At 42.9% G+C, this 25,931-nt stretch overlaps 1 protein-coding gene across 1 annotated transcript in view; it reads left to right on the top strand.

Annotated features, from left to right (window-relative positions):
* GNA14 (G protein subunit alpha 14) overlaps positions 1 to 25,931 on the top strand; it is a 148,121-nt gene that overhangs the window by 80,136 nt on the left and 42,054 nt on the right. Inside the window, exon 2 of the mRNA XM_010952788.3 lies at positions 13,275 to 13,459. Within this exon, the coding sequence (XP_010951090.1) occupies positions 13,275 to 13,459 (185 nt within the window). The remainder of the gene's footprint in view (positions 1 to 13,274; positions 13,460 to 25,931) is intronic.

Below are 25,931 nucleotides of genomic sequence, written 5' to 3'. Positions count from 1 at the left end.
ACCATGCTTACATGCTTTTGAAGTATTCTTCAGCTCTTAAAAGCCCTGGGTGAAATCAAGAACTCTCTGTTTTAGTCTGTTATCCTTTCAGCAAATAATTAAAAGTCAGATGCTTCTCTGCTGGGTAGATCTATACCAAAATATACCCAGGCTGGGAGAGTATGTCCTGGTCCAAGGGTGAAATTAGAGTATTTTGCCATTGACATTTACCTCTTCAACCCTATGTGCATTTTGAGCCACAGAGGCACTTAACGTTTTTAGGGCTGGGGCAGGACCACAAATGGAAGCCCCTGGCTAATGTCCCCTTGTCACCACCACCTCTCATGCACACAGCAGGGCTTTGCACGTACTCAGGCCAGTACATCCAAGCCCACCCCCCAAATATCTGTCTCTTACTACCTTTCAGGCTTAGGTATGTGACATCAGTGTCATGCTTACCTTCAAGAGGAGGGATCGGGGAAGGGCCTATGGAGGCCCTGGAAGTGGGCTGGGGGGCCAATGGGGCAGTGAAATTCGAGGATCTCAAGTGCCTGGAGCTTGGCCTTGAAGCTGGGAGAGGTTGTGGATGACAAGTGGGCATGTCTCCTTGGTCCTGGGGCCTCATTGCCCCTTTGGGTGGGGAGAGATGAAAGAGGGCCGGAGTGAGGTCCTCTAAAGCTGGGGAAGCTCCTTTGTCCCCCTCCGTCGGTGGCACTGTGTCACGCCCTGGAATATGGGAATAACTGCGGGATGTTGTCTTGCTGGCCCTTATGCTTTCAGACAGCACGCCTCTGAACGTCTGCTCCGTGCAGATTGTTAGGCTAGGTGTTGTGGGAGGACACAAAATACAAAGCTATTTTTAATCGAGTTGTGGGGGAGACAAAAGCTGAACTGAGAATAATTACAAAACAACTAGCTAACAAGGGGGAAATTGAGACCCTAAATTGTTGAGTAAGGGAATTTTGAGTGAAGTAGAGTCAAGTGATGTGGCTGATTTTGAGCCAGAGAGGATCAGGGACCATGGCATTCAGGGCTGCCAGCTTGTGCTTCCAGGGCTCCCGCAGGGACCATGAATGTGTGACTGGGCCTGATGTAAGCAGGGGCGTCTAGGGAGAGAACGTGGGAGCATTTGGGTTAAATGAGTAAATGTATCCTCCAACAAAAGGCGTTCAAATTAAAAATTAAAAAACTGAACAATGGGCTGACCAAACAAAATAGGAATGAGATCCCTGACTCTCAACTTCCAGGGTTGTTGCGGATGAAATTAAAGTGACATTGCCCCATCGATGTAGAAACTTAATTGCTCCAAGGCTGTGTGGTGATGAGGTAAGGAATGCTAAGGAAAATGTAGTCTTAGTTACACCTAATAAAGTAACTTGAAGTAAGAAAGGTGCTTCCATAGGAAACAAGTATGAGGGAAAGAGCTGTAATGAGAAAATTCTTTAGTGTCCTGGAGACACTCCAAATGATGGTTCAGACCAGTGGAGAGCAGGAAGAGCCCTTTTCCCTTTCGTATTGGAAGCATTAAAAGTTTGCTATGTTTCGAAAACATAGAGGGATTCCCTATTCTCCTTTTCATTTCTGTAGAATCCCATCAATAATTATTATATCAAGTTTCTTGGAGTGTGAGCCTGTGATCACATTTCCCAAACAGACACTGTGCTGGGTTAACTAAAGTGTCTCTCCAGTTCATGATGAATTTGGAATCTGTGAATGTGAGCTTACGTGCAGATAGGGTCTTTGCAGATGTAATCAAACCAAGATGTCATACTGGATTAGGATGGGCCCTGAATCCATTGTGACTAGTGTCCTTAGAAGTTGGATGAAATGCGGACACACACACATATGCACAAACACACACACACACACAGAGGATTGATGGCCACATGAAGACAAAGGCACAGATGAGAGGTATGCTGCTGTAGACCAAGAGCATCAAGGATGGTCAACAACCAGTGGAAACTAGGAGAGAAGCAAGGAACATATTCTCTTCCAGAGCCTCTGTGAGAGAATAAATTTCTATCGTTTTAAGCCACCCAGTTTGTGGTATTTTCTTCCAGCAGACTAGGAAACTAGGCACCACTCCCCAACTTCATTATTATTAGAAATGCCACCACGTTCCTGGTCTCAAAGGTTATAATTCCTGTTTCTAACCTTGTCTTGCAAATGCATTCAGTCTTTCAAACCATCACATGTCCTTCTTCCTCTCCTTTTCCACAGTGTTCTCTCTTATCACTTATCATAATAATTAATACTTGAATTCTGCTTTCTAGAATTAAGATAATTTTAATTCTCACAAATCATGATGAAATGGCATTATTCTGCCCACTTAATTGATGAGGAAACTGAGGGTCAGAGAGTTGAACTACTTTGTCTAAGGTCAAACAGCTTTCTAGCATATTACAAATTTGGGATTCCAGCAAGGATAAGCCCTTTAATCCAAAAGAAAATACTCAACCCCAAATGGTGTGCTTGGCTTTAATTATTTTTCCACACTGCCTTCTCCATCATCCCAAAGAAAAGACTACAAGAGCTTGTTTGTATCATTGGGGTAAAATGAGAATCATCCTCAAATCATTCTCCTTTGCTCCCCCGTACTTTAGAGGACTCACCCTTAGTTATTTTCCCAGCAGAGGTATCCCAGTGTTGATGTAACAAAAAAGAGCTCATTTGCCTCTTTTTTTTTCTCTTGTAACAACAGAATTTCTTTTATATATTTAATTATAGCCTTAGAAGAGACATTGAATTGGCTTTTTTTCCCCCATCAGTAGGTCACTGGGAATATAATTAATACACATAATAGCTATCTCATATACGGATTTCTTTTAGTTGAAATGGTCCCCTTTGCATACGTTTTCCCACTGTCTGTAACAAAGCAACTACTTGGGTTATGCTGTTCAGCTGGTTTCATAGCAAAGTCCAAAAGTTCATCCTTCCAAACATGTTAGCAGTTCCCACAGTTGTCTTAATGAAAATCTGGGGGTTTTGTTAAGGTGGAGGTTTATGAAAAGGAAAAGCTGGTTGACTGTGGATTTTCTTGTTTTAGGCTGTATGTTTAAGCAGTAAATTAGCGTTGTAATGCCAGAGGAGGCTGTAAGTCTCTCCCAACCCCAATATGGCAGAGTTATATTGAGAGTGACCCTATGCTTTATTATCCAAACCAGGACACTTTTGAGAATGAAAAAGGATCCTATGAATAATCCCCTGAGAAGAAGCAGTGTAAGCTAGGTCTGGTCCTAGGCAACCAGAGGTATGGTTATCCTGGTTGTTTTAACCCACCTTGGAGAGAGGAGTCCAGCCTGTTTTTGAAATCATTTTTCCCCAAAGAGATGGATGAGTGGGGCTAGAGATTATTATTAATCATGAAGCATTAGATTGTCCCTTGGAAATTATATATGTAACTTTTTTTGGATATCAATAAAAAACACATTGAAAAATTTTTGACCAAATGTTTTGGTCTTAGTCATGCTGGAGCTCATGGTTCTAGGAAGACTGAGGCTCATATGGGACTTGGCCTGGAAGAAAGGCAACCAGGAAGCTGGCCTTACCCTCCTAGGACTAGTGCCCAGCTGAGGCACTCACTAAATGCTGAATAGACAATGATTGGAATGGCTCTCAGCACGTCCTGAATTGGATTGTGACCTGACTTGATTCACAGTTGTACACCAGAAGAGAAATTTCTCTCTTGCAGAGGGTGAAGCCATGAGGACCATTTGATAAAAACTCAAGTTTCTCAGTTGGCACAAATTTGTTTGTTGTTTTGGGGATTGACGGGAGAATTAAAGTGGAAGAATGTATTTCATTGACATTAGGAAAGGCCCCTGGGAGTTAACTGGTAGGAAAGATTCCAAGGCTTTGTGGTAATGAGATGAGGCATGCTAAGGAAAATGTGTTAGGTACTTCTTCAAATATTTAGACATTTAGTGAGCACCTACTCTAGGGCAAGTGTTGTCCAAGGTGCTGGGGTTCAAAGGTAGCGAAGAGTTTCTAATCTAAGGGAAATCACAGATTAATGGGATGACAGATAAACACAAACATCATGACAAGGCAATATTAATAGCAGAGATATAGTAGGAACAGGAAAAAGAGCATGAGTCTTTCTGCCTGGGAATTCAGGGGGATTCACAGTAAAAAGTGATGGTGGTCCAGTGTGATGAGTTGAGTGTGTTGGTCCAGGAGTCAGCAGGCCTCCTGGGGTAGAGAAAGGAAGGCAAAGGTGACACATCCTGAGCTTTAAGTGGTTGATGTAACATTGCTGGTATCTTGCTGTTATTTAATCCATGTGTTCTTAAACTGGACCTTTCAAGGGTAAATTCATGTATTTTGATCACAACGGTGCTGAAAGACACAATATTCCTACTTGACTATCTACAGTAGTCCCTCCTTATCCCTGGGGGATGCATTCCAAGACCCTCCGTGGATGCCTGAAACCACACATAGTACCAAATTCTATGTACACTATGTCTTTTCCTGTACACACATAACTTTGATAAAGTTTAATTTATAAATTAGGCACAGTGAGAGATTCACAACATAACTAGTAATAAAATAGAACAATTATAACAGGATACTATAATTAAAGTTATGTGAATCTGGTCTCTCTCAAAATATCTTATTATACAAATTTAATGCCTTTTTCATCTTAACTAAGAACTTATTACACGCTGTGGCTATAATTTTGGCAATTTGAGGTGCAGCAGCAAAGCTAGCATGAATTTCTTTCTCCTTCTTCACAGTTTCACGGATAGAAGATTCATTCTTCCTAGAGATCTTTGCCCTCTCAGCATACAATTTTTTTTTCCTTTCCTTACTAAGTCTAGAATTTTTATTTTTCTGCTTAAAGAATGCACTTCACGGCTTCTCTTTGGTGTATCTGAATTGCCAGCATCCCTACTCTTGAGTTTTGGGGCTATTATTAAGTACAGTGAGGGTTTTTGAACACAAGGGCTGCGATAACTCGGCAGTCAGTCTGATAACCAGATAGCTACCAGGTGACTAAGGGGCAGGATACGCTGGACAAAGGGATGGTTCACCTCCCAGGCGGGATGGAGCGGGATGGTGAAAGGTTTCACCAGGCTACGCAGAAGGGCATGCAATTTAAAACAAGAATTCTTTAATCCTGGAATTTTCTATTTAATATTTTCAGACCATGGTTGACCATAGGTAATTGAAACCACGGAAATTAAAACCGGGGATAAGGGGGTGCTACTGTACTTAAATCTGAATAAAATTGTCACCTTCTGCCAGAATGATGAGAGGTACTTCAAGAGAACAACTTTTTAACAGTCCAAGGAGGATGATAGTGCCTTGTACTCTTCAAAGCCCTACACAGTTTGGGAATTCTCTGTGCTTTCATTCTTAACCTGAACCTACATTTAATTGCACTACTATCTACTTTTTTTTTAAAGTACAATTTAACTTATTTTTATTTAAATCTATCTTTGGAGTGGTGGGTGATGGATAAAGAGTGGGCCAGGTTCTCTGTAGTGGCTGGTGGTGCAGCAAAATGCTTCAGTATTTCGAAATGGTTACCTTGTCTCTGTCGGCCCTTCTTGACGCTTTAGGATTTTAAGTCTATCGTCTCTTTTTAGAGCTTCTTTCTTGTCCTTTCATTTATGTCTTGGCTCCATTCTTTCTCCTATTCTTTCTCAACATGAGCAAAAATCAAGCTTTTAGACAATCGTAACTTGTGCAAGAACAAGTCCTGACGTCAGACTCATTCCTGTGTTGACCATTGTGGGGTTATGTTCTTCCTCATATCCGTTCAAAGGTTGAGAGGCAAAAGTCTTATCAGTGCCCTGGTGGTATGATTTCTTGGTAAACATTTCTGTAAGAATGAGGGAAATGTCAATTTTCAGGAAGAGCAGTGAACTGTGGAAGATTCTAAAAGCATTTATGAAAATGCTTACAATCTGTCTTTTTTAAAAGTGGAGCAATGATGAGTCAAAGTCATATAGCAGAAAGTGATCTCTTGACTCTTGTTATAAGTGAAATGAGTTGTACTTTTAAAGGGATCACTAATATTTTAGCTGTAAGCCACAGAGATTATTTGAATATGTTTCTCCCTATTCTTTGTATGGTTTATTCATTTTTAGGGAAAAGTAATTGGTATCCTGAGCAATTTCCAAAATAGAGTTTTGTCACTAAAAAGCATTGGACTCTTAAGATTCTATATATTTTATTACTTTTCCAGAAATGAGCGATTGACACAGAACAAGCAAAATTGTGTGACTTCCTGAGGGTCAGCTATAACGTTTGGCTAGTAATAAAGATCTCTGGATCATGTGACTACAAAGAAGAGATGCATGTCAATCAATGATAGATGTTTCCTGACATAAAGCAGTAAATACTAAGCTAAATATTTGTATTGAATTTTTCAAGAATACCACATTTATAACAAACTGTAGAAATTTGGTTGTATAGGTAAATAGCTCAAATTAATTTAGAGTAAAAATTAGTCTTGCTGTCTCGTTGCGTTTGAACTTTTAAATGCACTTATGACAAATATAAGAAGCACATTGTTTTTTTGATACTTCAAATTAGAAAAACATTTATTCAAAAATTCTTTGTGATTGAAAATTGTTAGCATGATCTTTTGGCTTTGCCTCATACAAGAACTGCTCAGAAGTCAAGTCTGGACTTGAAAATACCTTCTTGATCAAAATGAGGCCCAAAGACAGAAAGTAGCAGGAAATACTTGGAATTGTTACTTTTCTTGGTTAGGCCATAAAGATGATTTTGTACATTGGTGAGAATAAAAAGATGATAAAATATGATACAGCATCTTTTGAATTCTGCTCCATTGTTTTAGTGTTACTTTGGTTTTTTAAAAAAATCTCACACTGTCTATTCAGCCTCATCACTTCATTTCTTTCAGCTTTTCCTTTTTGTTTCAAAAGCCTTGTACTTACTTCTTCAGTTAAGAGAGGGGCCATGAACCTTGTCTCCTGTTCTGTGTTGCCTAGGACATTACCTCTTCTTTTATGGTGAAAAATTGCTCCTGCCCTATTTGCAAGAGTAGAAGAAGCTGGGGAAGGTGGCATGATTGTGAGGGTGATGTGGGGGTTGGGTAGAAGTAGGCAGGACTGAATAAGTGACTATTTAGGCACCTTAGAAATGTTTTCCCTATGGAAATGGAAAAACTAAGCTCCCACAGATGTATTTTATTCATGCAGAAGTGAAATTGGAGCTTGGTATAAAAACTCATCACATAACAGAACATAATGTAACTCTCTGAGCGTTCCAGTCCCAGGTAGCTTAGTAGAGGTTCCCCTTGGAAGAGCTCTGAGAAAGGCTTCCCAGTCCCAGGGAATCAGAACCCCAGGAGCTCCAGTTAAAAATGCACATTGCCAGGCTCCTGCAAGGACCAGTCAGGCTTGAACTGAGGAGGAGCCCAGGAATCTGCGTTTTTGTGGCACATCCCTCCCTCCATTGGATTGCACTTAGGTAGATGTCTTAGTTCATTTGGGTTGCTGTGAAATACCCTAGACTGGGTAGCTCACGCACAACAGAAATTTATTTCTCACAGTCTGGAGGCTGGAAGTTGGAGATCAGGGTGCCACCAAGGCTGGGCTCTGGTGAGAGCTCTCCTCCAGGTGGCAGACGTCTCCTGGCATCCTCACGTGGTAGAAGGGGCAGGGGAGCACTCTGGGCTCTCTTTTATTAGGGCACTAATCCCATTCATGAGGCCTCCACTCTCATGACCTAATTAACTCCCAAAGCCCCTCCTGATACCACCTATTTGGGCATAAGGTTTTCAGCAAAACAACGAGGCCCTGCTGTAGAGCACAGGAGCTATATTCAATACTTCCCAACGGCCTATAATGAAAAAGAATATGAAAAGGAATATATGTATATGTATAAATGAGTCACTGTGCTGTACACCAGAAATCAGCACAACATTGTAAATTGACTATACTTCAATTAAAAAGAAAGAATTTTGGGGGGACACAAACATTCTGACCGTAGCAGTCGGGAGTCATTTGGGATTTTCCCCAACGTTAGCCGGATCCGCTCCCAAATCAGCATCTTAAGGACAACGAGCACCAGGATTGCAGCACTCTTAGGTGCATAAACTCCCACCGCGAGGCCCAAGGTCAGCGGTGAGTTTCCGGGGGTCCAGGCAACGTGCCCCCAAATCCAGGCCCTTTCCTCTGGGCCACTCTCCTTGCTACTGAGAACGGCTCCTGCTTAAGGATGGCAAAAGGAATTTTCTTAACGCACCTACCTCACTACCAGGAAACCCTGATACGGAACCTGGGCCTCCCTGTGTGGCTGGCCCCGGGGCCCGTGTGTCCTCATCAGACCGGGCAAGTGGCAGGGCGCCTGCTCCCGTGGGAGGCTGCTTTGTGCACTCAGCAGACTCGTCCAGTTAGTCCGGAGTCTTCTCTTGGCCAGGCAAAACCTCTTCCTATCACTTTCCCAAACCGTGCTCGTCCTGGTTGTCTTAAGTCAGTAAATACCCAAGCACAGATGTCTTTCAGACTCGTACTCTGTGCTCTGATCTAGGCTCCAAAGATACCAGGGAACAAGTGCGATAAGGCCCTGTCCCCACAGAGCCAGCCTGCCAGTCACGTGAGAATGTCCATACCTTCTTCTGCCCATTGGTCTCCTAGATCATATACACCAACGTCCAGAATTGTGTCCCCACTTTTGTTCTGTTTATGTACATTGTCTTCTGTAACACGGAGCTGAAAACAGCAGTTTCCCCTAGATAGTTTCAGAACACATCACAGACTTCGGGAGGTGGCTCTGCCCATCTGAGAAGCTTTATCAGCTCCTCGCTTTGACTCTCCGGGAGGCGGTCTTAACTCAAGGTTGTAGTGAACTTGAGAACAATTGGCTTTCTGTGTAAATGTCCTTGGTCTATCACTTGGAAAGGATTTATTTTACTTTGGCCTCTGTTTCCTCCTGTCTCCTCAAAAGCAACTTCCCCGCCCCTACCCCCAGCCTTTTGTGTGTTCAAAATTAAGCTGAAACTTGAACCTCATTGCTTTCTCACATCTCAGAAAGTGTTTAGAATTTTAGTGCTGAGACATTTTGCTGGACCCTTTTCAGCTACATGAGTTTCAACCTTCAGTGTTTTTGTATGTGGGTGAGGTTCATGGGTAGAATTTCAGAAGCCTCTAGAGAGAAGGAGAGAGAAAGCTCCTTTAAGGGTGGAGAGTAAATGGCTACATTTCACATAAAGAGGACAATAATTTGTGTGCATTGTTTTCTGAAAAAAAATACACAGATCACTGGGGATAGACAAGATGCTTGTAGTTACAATATCACTGAAGTCTTATGATAATGTATTTAATGTGAGTCCTCATGGCAGATAATACTGGCTTTTCACTCATGACATTCATGTTTCCTTACATAACAAGCTTATTTAAATAAAAAAACTTCCATATTATATAATCGTACAGAATGGTACATGGATATGATAAAAATAGCAGGGCAGGTACACAGATGATGAGTTTGAGGAAACTCCTGGTGAGTTTACTCCTGGTGAAGTTGATGCCAGGAGTCAGTGTCTTGAGAAAAGCTCCCAGCCCTGCAAAGTGCCCACCTCCACCCACAGAAGCAGGAAGCCCACGAAGCTGAACTTTCACTTAAATGGAGCACAAGTTGTCCATATGTGCTGACCGTGCCAGGATGGCCAGCCACGTAAGTGTGGAGTGACCACTTAACTGAGTGTCTGTGCTGGAAAAGGAAATAACTCACGTTGAAGGCTGGGCGAGGCAGAGGATCCTGGCAGAACGCTATAGTGAGAGACTCAGAAGCGTATGCGAGCCTTACGAGAAGCAGGTGGGAGAAGCAGGTTGCTCTCCTGCCTGGAGGCCAGAGGGCACAAAGCAGGGAACGCGCACCAGGCCCTCTGGGGAATCTGCTACCAGCCAGAGTGCCTTACCCAGAAGTTACCTGCTGATGTTATTACAGACCACATTTGCAGTAGGGTAAGAACCTCAAACTAGCAGGCTCTTAATGAAAGTTTTGAAGTACTTATAACCCATTGTTGACCACCGCCCCTACCCCAAGTATGAAAATAGTGAAGCAAAAACTAAATGGAGGAGAGCAGGCTTTCCCCTTACTTATACTTGGAACAGAATCTAGAGATGGAATTGTAATTTTACTCCTTTCCCTGCTCTGTGTTTTAACCACATTGGATTCAGGAGCGAAAGTCCTCTGGGCTGCGGTCCCCTCCACTGTCTCCCCTCCCTTGTCTCATCTGATTAAATCTCTTGGTCACCTGACACCAAAGTTCGCCTTCGAACCAAAGGCTTCCTCCTCCCTGTGAACCAAAATGCTGCTCCCAGAGTGAGGGCTCACATTCTCCTGCTGTCGGCAGGGGCCCGGGAGGGGCGCCCACCTGCTTGTTGATATTGTGGGGGAGTCCATGAGAAAGTTCTCAGAAAGGGATAAGAAACAAAGGGGAGTGGACCCACGCTACTGACCCAAACCACACATTCTAATTGCAATTAGGTAAGATGTCAAAGCTAGGTCACCTAATCCTCCAATCACCGATAATTCTCATTCTAAAAGTCTTATCCTTTAGATGTTTCTTTTACTCGTCCAGAATAAGTGAACAGTTGCACTTACTGTATAAGTGTTGAGTTTCTGTTTAGAAGAATTAAGGAAACTCAGCTCAGACCCTTAGCTTGAGTTTACTGGTCCCCTGGTCCTGGTCACAGCCGTCATTGCCAAGAATGACTTTCCTCTCATGTGTCCGCCCCCACGTCAGCCCCCCTCTGCTATTGGAACCGGCTCATTTAGAGCAGAGCTCTGAAGAACTAAAGTCCTAAGTGTTAGAGTCTCAGTACCAGATGAAGTCAGTGCTTTAGCTGATAGGAGGGTGTGGCTTGGCCATTTGTTTGGGAAAACACTCAGTGTACATGGTGTTATTGTGGGAAGTGGATATACCAATGTAGGTCTGGATTTAGACTCAAGACTCAACACTTCCAAACTGAGTGACCTCAGACAGACTTTGACCTTGGACAAAGATTATATAAACTGTGTAATCTTTTTGATTTTCAGTGTCCCTTCTGGAAAAAGAAGATATGAGCTGGGTTGTGTTGAGTCTTAACTGAGAGTGAGAGGCTGCCCCACATCCAGCCTCTGCTCTCTCAACCTCAGCCCTGGGTGGTGTGTCTCTTCTTTGCCTTTGCCTAGCCTTTTTTTGCCCCATGTTTGGTTTTTTATTCTTCAAATAATCACAATATAGAACTTAGAATATTTTAAACTATTAGTATTGATAGAATACATTTATAACTTCTTTTTAATTAATCTTTAAAATCACTTTTAACCTTTTCTTTTCAAAATGTTCCAGGTCCAAAAGCAAAATCAATGACTTTTTAAAAATGTTTCTGTGTTTGGGGCTGGTAGTGGGGTTGACTTTACCTTCTTGTAGGTGAATGGCTTTAATATCTGAAAAGGTTCTCTACCCTGGTGTAGAACTTTGGGGTGAGTCTTGAGTGATTTTTCTGGCTTAAGAGGGCCCAAGTTATAGTGTGCCTTGAGATGGTTATATTATCTTTCCGTTCTGTCAGCTTCATGGTGTGTAGCATGTAGAAGTATTAACATTAGCTTGAGGAAAGGTAGCTCTGGACCCGAGGTCAACCTTGCTGGAGGGAATAGAAGCAATCATGGCAACATAATAGATGGAAGAAGATGTAGGGACCCCAAGATTCTGTAAGAGCAGAGATCTAATCTGATCCAGGACTCTGGACCAAGCTCTGACAGTGTAGGGTCTTCCCACAGTTCCTCACATTATCATACGGGGTCTAAACAACCGAGAGTCACCACGAAAGGGTGGCTTCAGGGGCACCTGGTCTTATCACAATCATCTTTAGACAATTCATATCTTAATTTTCTGCAGTTGTCCATTTTATAAGACCTATGCAGGAAGACTGACGTTTCAACGTTTGTTACATCCATTCTTTCATTTAGCCACTTAAAAAAAATTGAAGTATAGTCAGTTACAATGTGTCAATTTCTGGTATACAGCATAATGTCCCAATTATGCATATATATATACATATATTTGTTTTCATATTCTTTTTCATTAAAGGTTATTATAAGATATTAAATATAGTTCTCTGCTATACAGAAGAAATGTGATTTTTAAATCTATTTTTATATATAGTGGTTTAACATATGCAAATCTTAAACTCCAAATTTATCCCTTCCCACTCCCTTACCCACCATAACCGTAAGTTTGTTTACTATGTCTGCAAGTCTGTTCTTTTTGTAGATAAGTTCACTAGTGTCCTCTTTTTTCTTCTTTCTTTTTTTTTTAGCTTCCACATGTGAGTGATATCATATGGTCTTTCTCTTTCTCTTTCTGGTTTCCTTCACTTAGAATGATGATCTCTAGGTCCATCCATGCTGCTGTAAATGGCATTATTTTATTTTTTTTATGGCTGAGTAGTATTCCACGGTGTAAATATACCACAGATTGTTTATCCACTCATCTGTCGATGGACATTTAGTTTGCTTTATTTAGCCACTGTCTGAGACCTGACTATCTAGCTGGCGCAATGTTGGTGGTACCCAAATGAGTGACTCCCATGCCCTACCCTTCCCAGACTAAGGATGTAGTAGGAGACATATCAGCAAGCAATCATTTAGGGGATGTGCCCCACTGGTGTGTCCACAGGCACTTTGAGGGCTTAAAGGGGATGGGCCTAACTGTTCTGGGGGTGGAGGGGAAGAAAATTCCTTTGGTGGGGTGATATTTGTGGTGAAACTTGCAGGCTGAGGCATGGGCAGCCTGGCTTCTAATCCCAGCTCCATATTTGCATCGGTCTTGACAGTTTCCTCATCCCCAGCTTGGGCAGACAGCACCCTCCTTTCCTGCCTCCAGAGGTGGAAGGGAGGCAGCAGTGAGCAGAAGGTTCTTTCTCGCACCCCTACAGCGTGCTAGTTGTTGACACATGTTTCCAGGTCTTAGGGCAAGGTATGCGGGGCGTGGGTGGTTCCCTGGGGCCTACACAGTGTCAGTCACAAGAGCTGATGGTTAGGATTGCTCCTAGAGACAGGGACACTCGTGTGTCCTCAATAAATCGTGTGTGCACATACGTGTGATATTCAAGGCCTTCTAGAGCACAGGGTAAGGACCCCTCTGCCCAGGGGTTTAGGATGGTATTACTCTCCAGCTTAAACTATGTAAGCATTCAGCAGGCCCTTTCCAAGTCCAGCCCATCCACCTCCTACTCCTAATATTGGCCAACTGTGCCTGGAGGTCCTTCCTCTCTCAGTGTGCGCCTTTGAAAGACCGCTGACTACGGTTTTCACTTGTGTTGTCCTGTTAGGAACCGGTGAAAGTGGCAAAAGCACCTTCATCAAGCAGATGAGGATTATCCACGGGTCTGGTTACAGCGACGAAGACAGAAAGGGGTTCACAAAGCTGGTTTACCAAAACATTTTCACCGCCATGCAAGCCATGATCCGTGCCATGGACACCCTGCGGATCCAGTATGTGTGTGAGCAGAATGAGGTAAGGAGCTTCAGGGTGTTGGACCTGTGGGTGAATGCAGGCTCTCCTCTTCTGGTCAGCCTGTGTCTCTGAACTAAAAGATTTATTGGGTGCTTCTGTCAGCGGCCAAAAGCAGCTCTGGAGCTCAGGCTTGGGGCAGAGTTCCTCCCGAGGATTGTGGTGAATTTAGTAACAGCCCTGCAGTCTTATTTCTGCAGAAGTTCTAGCACAAAAGCAGTGTGTTGCTTCCCATTGCGCCATGATTCAGAAGTGTGGGTAGTCCTTTCGGTGGCTTTTTTCAGGTGCTGAGAAAAGAAAGACACACAGACACATCTTTTCTTTTGGCTAAGATACCTGGTTAATTTCTAACTTTCTTAGCGCCATGGAGACCTTGGGTTTACAATGGCCAACTTTTTAAGAATTCTAAGTCTTAGGAAGTATTTTCCTAAATGCCCTGCAGACTGCTCAAAGAAGTCAGCAGGTTTTGTTTATTTTGGGAGCTAGCCCTTCTTAGGAGCTAAGTGGTGGTTTATGAAGAGTGAAGCTCTTGTCCCAACTGGCAATGGACTCTGATAAAGTAAGGGTATCAAGCTGCCACTGGCTTTCCTATCACCTGGGGTTATTTGAAATACACATGTGTTTAAGACTGTAGGAAAATAATGAGGCAGGAGGGTGGGAGGAAGAGACAAAAAAACATTTTATATGGTATACTGGAATGTAAAGCCATAGGGAAATGTTGTGTCTGAGCTCATTAAGAATCTAGATGACAAACAGGGTTTATTTAAAATAATTGATACCAAGTTACAACATGACATGATGCTAAAGAGAAAAATTCTAAGATGAACCTCTTGTGGATCTATTAAAAAGAATTCAGCTGCTCAGTCTGCTTGGATCTAGAGATTCTACTAAGTGAAGTCAGTCACAGAAAGGCAAATATGATACCACTTATATGTGGACTCTAAAATGTGATACAAATGAACTTATTTACAAAACAAACAGACTTACAGACATAAAAAACAAACTTACGGTTACCAAAGGGGAAAGAGGGGAAGAGATAAATTAGGAGTTTGAGACTTGCAGATACAAACTACTGTATATAAAACAGATAAACAACTAGGTCCTACTATACAGCAGAGGGAACTATATTCAATATCTTGCAATAACCTATAATGAAAAAGAATACATACATACATATATATATATATATAACTGAATCACCATGCTGTACACCAGGAACTAACACACATTGAAATCAACTATACTTCAATTTGAAAAACATTTAAAAAAATTAAAAAAAGAATTTAGCTGCTAAAACGCCAGAATTGCTTAAAGGCTTACGTGTGGACCTCAGGGACATCATGAACTTGTGACACCTGTTTTCAAGTATATTTTAGACATGTGATATATACAAAGAGTTTCGTAGCAATGGATCTAATGCTTGTCTTACTCAGTGGCTGGGCTACATAGGAGAACACAGCTTGCACCGAATTTTAGATGTATCTTTATGGCGTGACTGCAACCTCATGTCTTTACCACCATCTCCTTGCAGTCTTGAGGAAATGAAGGGGTGTGTCTTGGCTATAGCTTCAACCTTGAACAGTGTCAGGCTGAAAAGTGTGTGTATGTGTGTGCACGTGCGGGGGCCGTGGTGGGAGTTAGCTTTTACTCTGTCTGTTGCCAGGTCACATGCGGGGTCCATACTGAGCCTTCCGGAGATTCTGGAAGTGATTCTGATGATTCCTATACACGTTGGTTTTGAATACACGCATTATACCTTTTTGAATGTGTGCATTAAAAAAAAAAAAAAAGAAAAGAAAAACCCCGTGCAAGTTATTTTAAAAATAAGGCCATCTGTGGAAATTTAAGATTATTTCAGAGAAGAGGTATGTCAGGAACGTCCTTGTGGTGATTTTAGTTAATGTATTTTCCTTCTTTGTAAAGAGGCATTTTGTTTCCCAGTCATAATGGGGTGGCTGGGGAAAGCTTGGAATTTAGGGGTAGCTTTGTAAATAGGCCTGTTGAGAAGAAAAGGCTCAGATAGAAGTCGGTGCTGCTTACCTTGGCAATGGGTGTTGGTAAACCTGATCAGATTTAGTAATCAAGGTCTCTGGGTTTGTTTTGGTTTGGTTTTCCCTCAAGGTCTTCTAGAGGTACTCTGAGTTTATATTTCACACAAAGAGGTTTTATAGGGTTGGATGTTCCACCACTTTCTTCTTTCCTCTTGATCTTAATTCTTTTTCGTAAGGTCATGTCCACTTGCCCACTAATCTGCGTTGGTTTCCTTGCAGCTGCCATAACACAGGACCTTGAACTGGGTGGCTTGAAACAGATTTATTCCTTCACGGTTCTGAAGTCTGGAAGTCTGAAATCAAGGTGACTGGTTCCAACTAGAGGCTCTCGGGGAGGCTCTGTTCCATGCTGCTCTCCTGGCTTTTTGTGGTTGCTGGCAATCTTCAGTGTCCTTTGGCTTATAAATGCGTGAACCCATTACTGACTCTGTCTTCATATAGAGTTCCCTCCTGTGTGTGTCTCTGTGTTCACATGGCATCCTCCTCTCTGCTTGTGTCTGAATCTCCCTCTTCTTATAAGGACACCAGTCTCTGGGTAGGGCCCATCCTAATCTAGTGTGACCTCACATAGCTTGATTACATCTACAAAGACCCTATTTCCAAATAGTTACTTTCTAAGGTTTGGGGTTTGCTTGAATTTCAGGGGAGTACTATTCAACCTAGCACAGTCTGCCCTCTGCCCCCACAGATTGTCCATCCCATAAACAAAATACATTCACCCCATTCCTATATACCCCAAAGTCTTAACCCATTCCAGCATTAACTGTAAGTCTCAAAGCTAATCTAAATGTCAACCCAAAAGGCCCCCAATCTCATCATTTAAATCCTCCAAATCAGGGATGGGTGAGTCTCTGGATATGGTCCATCCTGGAGCAGAATTCCTCTTCTTCCGCAGATCAGTGAAGCTAGGAGATGAGTCAGTGCTACCTGTCTCCTCCCCCATTGCTGTCTCTGGCTCCATTCTCAGTGCCTTCTTTCTACTTCAAGTACTTGCATTCCTGCTTCATAAACTCCCTCTTATCTCTCAGACACATGCCAGGGACGAACCACATGTTGAAGTGATTTAAGGAGAGGCAACAGAATGAGTGGAAAGAACACTGGGTTGGTCCCCTCAGTCTGGGCTCTACTGATGGCTCCCCTGGGGGTCTCGAGCCAGGGTCAGAGAGTAAATATTTTTGGCTTTGAGGGCTCTGTAGTCTCTGTTGCAACTCTTCTGCCTATTGTTTGTGCAGACGTAGCCCTGGGCAGTGCATAAACCAGCGAGTGAGGCTGACTTATAAAGGCTATTTGCAAAATGTGAAAGCTGTTCTTAACCTCATGGTTAAAACAAACAGCCAAGAGCAGATTTAGTGCATGGGCTGGAGTTTGCTGACTCAGTCCTAGTGGAAGCCTTGTAACCTCTCCGGTCTTGCACTCCTCATCTGTTAAACGTAGACAGTGCATGCTCTGCCTACTCCATAGGCCGACCGACGTGAGCCAAAGGAAGTTCTTTGCAGATTAAATGGCACTGGAGAAATGGAAGGTTATTACTCGGGCAAGCTTGAAAACCAAAAATGGACTCACTGTGCCTTCTATTATTTGTTTAGGTCATTTGGATCCATTTATTTATTATTTTCCAAATACTTTTCTCTGGGGGCTAGTCCTGATTCCAAATGTGAAACTATAACAAAGTTCCCTTCTTAGGTCATAGAATGATAAAATGATTAGTGCTCTAGGAGTTTAAGTAATTACTTAAGGCGCATGATATATGCTTTCTTTACAAAGTATTGCTTCATTTAAAACAGTGGATTAGTTAAGACAGGGATGAACATGCCTTAATCAGCTTTTCTTTTCAGTCGTGCTATCATTCCCTCACTTCTTACCGCTGAATGTTTATTTCCATTATTTGATTTTTTTTTTTGGAGCTGGAAACGCTTTCTTTAAAGTATCTAGAAGGGAATTAAGAGTGCTTTTATAGGGTTTTATTTTAAATGTGAGCAAGATTACTGCTCAGCTAGGTGGCTGAAAATCTTTGCCTCTTACTTGACAGGCTGCTTACGAAAGGAAATTGATCAGGAATTTACTGTAGCATTCGGTTTTTAACCATGTTTTTTCAGTTAAGATACAGCCTTGAAGATTATTTCCTTATATGCTGCTGGCCTTTTTTTTTTTTTCAAAAGAAATGATTCATATGTATTTGCTCACCCTGTTGATAAGTCATAATTTTTATGAATGTCTCTCAAGAGTGTCGTATGAGCACATATTAGAATTTATGACTTGACTAAATATTACAAAGGCGTTTGCTCAATGTCATGACTCCTAAGTTAGAATTAACTTATAACTTATGTTCACTAGTGATAATTTCACCGAAAAGCTTCATAGTTTTTACTGTTTGTAGTGTTTCCTAATTAAGAAATTCTCATTCCAGGCCTGTCCTGTGGTGAAGGAAATCTTACCCCTTCAACATTCTGCAGAATCTGCTTGGATAGTTCAGAAACAGAATTTCCCAAGGGCAAAGGACAGCCTTGCCTGATATATCAGGAACTTTTTAGCTCTATATTCAGTGATTGTTAGAAAAGAGAACAAGACCCCTGCACTGTGGCTGCATCCTATTTGCATGTAACTCACAGACATTTAATTGTAAGGGCTCATCGTAAAAACAAAAACAACATCTTAAAAAAAGAGAGTTAATCATTAAACATAAGAGGAGTATTTTCCCTGCCATTCTGCTCCAAGTACCTGATCCCATTGTATAAATATACCACATCTTTATCCAGCCATCTGTCAGTGGACATTGAGGCTGTTTCCATGTCTTGGCTATTGTAAATAGTGCTGCTATGAACATTGGGGTACAGGTGTCTGCTGTCTTGATTCAAGTTCTGCACGTCTTTCATTTGGGTAGACAGATGTCTTTGTCGTCGGTTCCCTGCAGTGTCTTGGGTTTCAGTCCCTTGGAGCTCCAGGCTCTCCTGACTGCTGGGTGTATCAGACACATGCGAAACAATGGTCCTCAGTCTTGGGGGCTGTTGGAATTTCCTGGAAGGCTCTTCTCTGCTGCCCAGGGTACCACTCCAGAAAGTCGGAGCTAAATATTCTTGGGATGCGGCCCAAGCTTCTGGATTGACTTTTAGAAGCCTCCCAGGTGATTCTGATTAGGCAGCCAAGGTTGAGAACCACTGATGTATGTATCTGAACACTATCTGGAGGCGTTCAGTTCAGATTCTACTTTCCTATCAACCTTTCCATAGAGGAGAGGGGGGCTTCTGGTGATCTCTTCCGTGGAATGGCCTAATTAATCTCCATCCCCAGGTAAACTGAGTGGCCAGCACTGAGGGTGTTTGTTCAGCTCAGCAGTGCTGGGGGGCCTTGGGGAGATGAGGCGATGTCACTTTGGCAGCATCTCCAGGTGACGTTTTTGAATTCATGGCAGATTCTGTTTGTTTCCTTTCAGTCTCTCAGGGGCCCAGCACAGTATCGTGCCGAGAGCTTCTAGGGATGGGGTGGGAGTCAAGGATGAAGAAGGAGCCACGTTTCATTCTCCGGAGGTCACGTCCCTGGGTCTTCTCACTCTCTTTGTCCTGCTGTTGCTACAAGAAAGTTACCATTTCTTTTTGTTCAGTAAAGGATCAGGGAAAGATGTTATGCTGATAACATGCCCAAGGTATAGATACGGTTTATAATAAAAACACATTACAATTTCATTTTATGAGAGATATTACATGAAGAAATTGAGTAGTTACATATTTTCACTCATCATTAACAGACGTTCTTACTTATTGAGATGGTGATTCACTAGGTATAAAACTTAAACATCAAGTATCCAACTTTGCATTTAAGCAACAAAGTCTGGCATTGATGGGGCAGAATCACAGAAGACATTTTCTAACACCAAAAAGAGCCTCGATAATGTCTATATAACTCCTCCAGCTTAACTTTGCATCCTCAGAAAGCAAGAGGCTGCAGGTCCAGAAGGGTCTATTAAAGACGCATGTGAGGAAATCAGGCACAGTTGAGTGGCCAACTCAGGTGGCTCTTTATAGAAGAGTTTCTCAGGGCTTATGTATTTTGAGACCCTCTTATTTTCTAATTTTTCAAACATTTGTTTAACTGTATTTTTCCATCCCACTTCCTCATCCAATTTGAGAAGTCGGATTCTGCATGAGCCTCTGGGAACAGGGAAGCCAGTGTCGAGTCTTTGGCTGTAGCCCAGGGTTAATGGTTCTCTGGCACACGGTAAACGCAGGCTCTGCATTCCTGTGTCCGAGTGGATGCTAAAAATCGCCTGGCACATTTTTCTCCTTACTAAGAATCTGGAGTTCTAGGTAGTGTCACCGCAACGACCAAGTCTCCACCAAAATCCTAGGCTGGAGTTTTCCCATTTATCCCAATAGTTCTCTGATGAATCAGTGTTGACTTTCATTTGAAAGTTGCTTCAGAGCTGGAGATGTAAGAGCTCGGAAAATGGGAAAGAATAGGAGGAAAATAAGAAAGCATTGGTTTTCTCCTTAATCACAGTCAGAAGTAAATCTGACCACCCTCAACCCATTAAGCCTGGCTTGGGAGCTGAGGAAGGTTTGGGGCCAATGATGGGTAATGAGATTGATTTGACCATTGAAATACTAATTTCTTCCCTTACCTCGAGGATAGATATGAACCGACCACATCCAAAGAAATGCTTGAGAAAATCTGGCGAAAAGGGAAAATCTCACAAAGTTACAAACAATCTAAGAACTAGTGTGACCATCCTTCTGTTTGAACATCTATCCATCCGTCTGACATATGTGAAATATTTGCCTTGAGTCTTTTAAATTGCACCCAACTTTGCTGCTATCTTAAAATACAAGATGAACACGTGAAACACCCTCAGAATTCAAAATTCCGTAGCAAAAGCTAGAATCATTGATGCTGGTAAAATTCTTATTAGGTCTAAAGTCTTTCACAGTTTGCTTTCTCTTCAGGGCTGAGCAGCACTCTCATTTTCTGATGGTAGAGAGGTAACAGTGTGTCAGTGGTACTCTTTTTCTCAGACCTGCCTTTTCTGATTAGTTACTTCACTGATGAATGAATGCCACAAACATGTGCCAAGAGGTAAATTATCCCAGCGTTTGTTTTAGAGTCCTTCGAGGAGAATCACGTGTTCATCTGGTATTATTGAATTTAGAGGTAGATTTTCTTATTAACTGGTTAATCAACTCTGCAGTGTTATCATAGGCAAAACATTCCAGAAAGCATTCTTTCTCTATTGAAAGCTTTTTTTCCCCAGGTGTGGGCTCAAATGGGATGCAGTTACTAATCCAACAGAAACAAACTGTTCAAGGTTTGTGTGTGTGCACGTGTGCACAGTGTGTACGGGAGGGTGAGTGGGTGTATTTACTAGTAAACCTATCTTCAGAGTTAAAACCATATTCATTAGTAGCCAAAACAGTTGGCTGTTTTTTCATTGATGCTTCTTTGTCAATGAAAGCTCAGATGTTTTTAGGGAGCTTTGACACATTGCATCTCATGTTCTTCATCCTGGTTTCTGACACCTCAAACTCTGTTAAGTTTAATGAAGTATGGTCTAAAGTAATGTAAAATCGCTTTCAAATTGTCACTGTTGCTCTGTATTTTCCCTGAATTAAGGATTTTTAAGTGCCTTAGCACTTTTTATCTGTAATTAGAAGTAGAGATACTGGGACATTTGTTTCAGTTGACCATTTAGAATCTAGTTAGAAAATTATTTGCTCTTGTGTGTGAGTGTGTAAGAGTAAAAAGATGACTGGTTTTCAAGATTCTCTCTCTCTTTTTAAAGACACATTTGGTCTTCATTTAAATAGTGAAGATGGAGTAGTTGCAAAAGGGTTGAGGGTGATAGGAATAGCTTTGTATTTTAGGTGCCTCTGTTCTCTCCCTTCCTTCTATACTGAGAGCACAGAAGTGGCTGAATGATGGCATTCGTGGGAGACGTCCATGGTCAACAGTGGTGATTTTCCCCAAGGCCCCGAACTCCTCCCTCCCCCATTGTACCTCTGCTTTGTGTTCATGTGGATTGTCTTCCCTGCTGGGCTGTGTGGAGGCTTCACTTTGGGGTTTTATCATCATTTATTATTATCATCATGATCATCATGCTCTGGATCAGTCCATGTGCAGAACCCTAACAATGTTAGTAATTACTCCAAACAAGAAAGTCATTCTTTCTGAGGTCAAGTTCATTCTGGATGGGCTAGCATGAGACGGCAGCTGCCCTGCCTCTCCCTTACCTTCTCAGCTGCCTTGGGCAGATCACCAACGCTCTCAGTGTTTGTATTTCTTTTCTTAATTGAGGGCTCCGTTGGCTCCCAGTGATAATACAAAATTTAAATATATGAGTAACCTACCTTCAGAAGCAAAAAATTATATTTTGCTGTGTCCTGAATAGGTTACTTTCTTCACCAGAATTTTATTTTTTATGACTTTAGCTTATAACTTCCCAGTTAATAAGACACTACATCACATATAATGTTATGTCTCGTATATCAGCATAGGCTGTTCTATTTCCTAATCCCGGAGGTTTTCTTCAGATATAGTAGAAAGTAGCAGAACAAGAACCAGAAAGACACATATACCAGACTTGCAGAGAGGAAATCCATGTTCCAGAATGTGCGTGGTTTGCAGATGCGTCCTCACCCCCTTCCCGAGGGTAATACCAGATTTTAGGTTTTTATTATCTACTTTCAAAAGAAGGAATTGAATGAATGAATGAGTGGTCCTCCTTCCCGCAGATGCTGGCATCTGCATCCCTGCGTCTCCTCTCACATGCCACCATGAGAACAAGCATTGGTGGACAAGCACGTCCCTCACAGAAATCTTCAGTCAGAGTGGCAGAGAGATGAGGCAGAATTCATGCAATGTCTTTCAAATTGCTTGGTTTCTTTAACATTTTTTTTAAATGACAAGGTTAAAGGGTTGGAGAAGAATCTTCCCAAACAGTTAGGCGATGCTCCTGCTGGTGATTTCTTTACTCCCTCACTCAGAAAGAAAGGTCCGGGCTGGACCAGGCAGTCATGGCTCTGACTGTCCACGTCTGCGTCTAGCCCAGGGCTTTGCTTGCAGGGAAACCAGGAGCATGTCCTTTTGAATCATTCTCTCCGCTTGCCTATCTGCCGGGGACAAGTCATTGTCACTGTAGTTAGAGTGGCTCGTTTTTATTTCTTCACTTTGGCCAGAGATGACTCTTATTACTCTTAGCAAAAATGTGACCTGATGTCCTTCCTGAACCACCCCTCCCCCCATTTCATTGTTACGGAAACCCGCTTATGAGAGTTTTGCTACCCTGCTTCCAGGAGGGTGGGGTTTCTGCCACCAGAGGTTCATGTGAATGGCTGATAATGCCTCAGAGTCATTTCCACCTAGGAAACTTCGAGATGAGGACTCAATCCACAGCAGTGGTGTAGGCACTTGCTGCGTCTTTGTTTTATGGATTAAGTGAATGGTACAAGTTCAAAGCTCCCTCTGAATGAGACGCTGGGCCCAAAAGATAAAATGCCCACTAGTCTAGAATCCTAGGGCTTCAAGGATTTAACGTGGTCTGTTTCCCTTGAAGCAGGGTCCCCCGAGTGAAAGTCTCCCTGTGGCTCCCGGGTCCTCAGTGACTGTCTGCAGCCCTCCCAGGGCATGGCCACGAGCCTCTCTGAGCAGTGCTCTCTCCCGTGGAGTGAAGCCCTTAGGTGACTGTCTCTCCCAGCTCACGCTGAGCTCCTCAAAGGCAGTGCTGTGTTCATGTCTGTTTCCTTCAGCCCTCAGACAAAGGTGGTGCCAAAAAAAAAAAAAATCTGCCTTTTGCATTCCAGGCGGACAGTATCAGAAATTGCAAGTTGTTACATCATAGTTTGGGCATTAAAAACAAAACAAACCCACCCAATAATGCAGACTGAACAGGCTTTTTTCCCCTTTTACAAGCATCCTGGCTGCTGGCATCAGCATCTCTACTGCTTGCTCCTTCAGCTGCAAACACAGCGAGCTCCCCTCCCTCAGCCCCAGGACTCCCGATGTCCCTTCAAGTCCAGGGCTTTGCACATGCTCTCCTCTCTGCCCTTCCCGCCTCTCTTTGTCTGGCCAAGTCTTTCTTGGCCTCCACTGGAATGGAAGCTCCACGAAGGCTAAGGACATGTCTGCTTTTACACACGTTTGTAGCTCCAGTGCTGCCAAAAGCCTGTCCACTGAAGAACCAATTTCTGGGGCAAATGAATCCGATTTTTATGAGCCCATGCAGCTGATCTTAGGACCACGTTCTGGCCTGTCCTGAACTCGTCTCTGAGCTTGTCTCTCTCCAGTGTCCTCTGCTCTCCCTGTTGGATTGTGTTTTGCAGCACATCGATGCCTCTGTTTGTTCACGTTCTCCATCTGTTGGAACATCCTGACGCCCGCTTCCTCTGCACGCATACATAGCTGACTTCATTGATTCGTCTTGAATAAGTCGTCCAATACTGTAGCAGACTTTCTTTGACAGCCTGCCTCCCTTGTCCTCCCAGGGGTGAGGCACTGTCCTCAGTGTTCCCGTAACATTACCGTAGAACGTTCTTATTATTTATGCATCTCTCCCACTTCAGACATGGAGTACTTTGAGATTGGGATTCATCCTTTTGGGCTCAATAATTGTTAGCGAAGTGACATTAAAACCTTATGTGAAGATACCATAATGCCAAAGCTGCCTGAGAGCTTTTTCCTAGGGCTAAAATCTACAATCTTAGAGAATGATTGAGTTGTTCTTAACACAGTATATTTTTGCCTCTTTACCTTTGGGGTTGTGATAATGGGCAAAAAGGAACAGAGTCTGCATGACCGTGTTTTTCTTTTCCAAAGAAATGTTTGGCAATTGGGAGTACAGCTTCTGAGTTGCATGGTCATGGGCCTCAGAATCCACTGTAGGGAGCTCGGGATGGGTCATAGTCAGCCCTTGGGATGTGTTTGGTGAACTGCAAATGTCTCCGGCTCTGAAAGCTGGGTGGGTGGCAAGGACTCTTTTCAGGCTGAAACACCCGGCAGCTGTTTTGGAATCCCACAGGGCTCAAACAAACAAACAATAAATGGTGCTGTAGGGAGAATGGCTTGTTTATGAGCTAGAAGAGAAACCTAATAAATAATACCGTCTTCAACAACGAAGTTTTAAAGGAATTGAGAAATCAGACAAAGAAGTAAGGCATATAGTGGCCGGGATGCCATGTTTGCTATTGCAAAACTAAGGGTAGAGAAGGTGGCTCATAACTAAGTCAGCTGGCCTTTCTAATACCACATCCAGAAGGTGGTAGGTAGATGGACCCGTGAAGTCCTCGTTAGCTCACAGAGACCCCAGGCCTCACCCACAGGGCAGGCCTCTGCCAGCATGGAGAAGAGGGAGGGGCAGAGGCCAGGAGTGTCACTCAGCTGACGTGCCTCGCTTGGAGAGAGGCAAGCGTGCCCCCTGTGTCACAGCACGGACACACAGCACGGGCGGGCACTACGTACTCTGGGCGCTCAAATGGGTGTGAATCGGTGCCAGGCTTTATTGAAGATACATCCTTTTATCCTAAGCAGTTGTCCAGCGTGTGTGCTGTCTGTAGCATTGCAGAGAGAGGGAAACTGAGGTTTACGGAGATGAAATAACGTCAAGATTGCTCAGGTGATGTGTGTCAGAGCTGGGAGCTGAAGTCAGGCTGCCTGCATCCCCAGGAGAGCTGATAACCCCTATGCGTCCAGCTTCTCTATGGTAACATCAGGCCACATGCAGTGGGAGGTCCGGGGTCCTCATTTACCGGGGATTACAAAGCAGTAAATGTTGTAGAAAGAGAGTTCTCTGTCTCGAAATCTCTCTTCCCGGCCACTCTGATTAATTCCTTTCTCTCTGACTGGGATCCAACCAGCTCACACAACTGTCAGTGTTATCTCTACCAATATTTACACAAAGGGTCCTGCAATTAAAAAAAAGAGAGAGAAATATCAGGATTAGTACATCTGTTGGATGAAGTTTAAGGACTAGAGAGCTTTTCTGTTAAGTGGGTTTGAAATAGTTGCATGGAGAATATGTTTTTTTAAATGTCCTTTCATTTCCCTGGATGGGAGAAGTCAACAGACCGGAGATGATTTCAAATTTATTTTGCAAATTGAAACAATCAAAACATAACAGTGACCTTCGAACCGGTACTGGAGTGGCAAGAAAGAGCAAATAGAATCTGAAGAGCATACTCTGATTGTGGAGCATGTGGGACTCATTTTAGCTTTGCTGTTCTGCCTGGGTGGTGTCTCCAGCGTGGCTGCGTGTTTTAACTCGCTTCACCGCCGTCTGTTCAGACTTCCAGACCTGCTCTTGAGCTCGGTTTAATTCAGTTGGAAAAAAACACAGGAGGAGAAAGAAGAGGGCTATGAACATGATCTCTCCCATCTCCCCAAAAAGACACACACACACTTACCACGCCTCCAAGTTCTCTGTCTCAGGGAAGACAGTCCCTGAT

The sequence above is a fragment of the Camelus bactrianus genome, chromosome 4 (genome assembly GCF_048773025.1).
Source record: "Camelus bactrianus isolate YW-2024 breed Bactrian camel chromosome 4, ASM4877302v1, whole genome shotgun sequence".
Lineage (NCBI taxonomy): Eukaryota > Metazoa > Chordata > Mammalia > Artiodactyla > Camelidae > Camelus > Camelus bactrianus.
The sequence above is the reverse complement of the archived record's forward strand: the minus strand, read 5'-3'. Positions and strand labels throughout refer to the sequence as shown.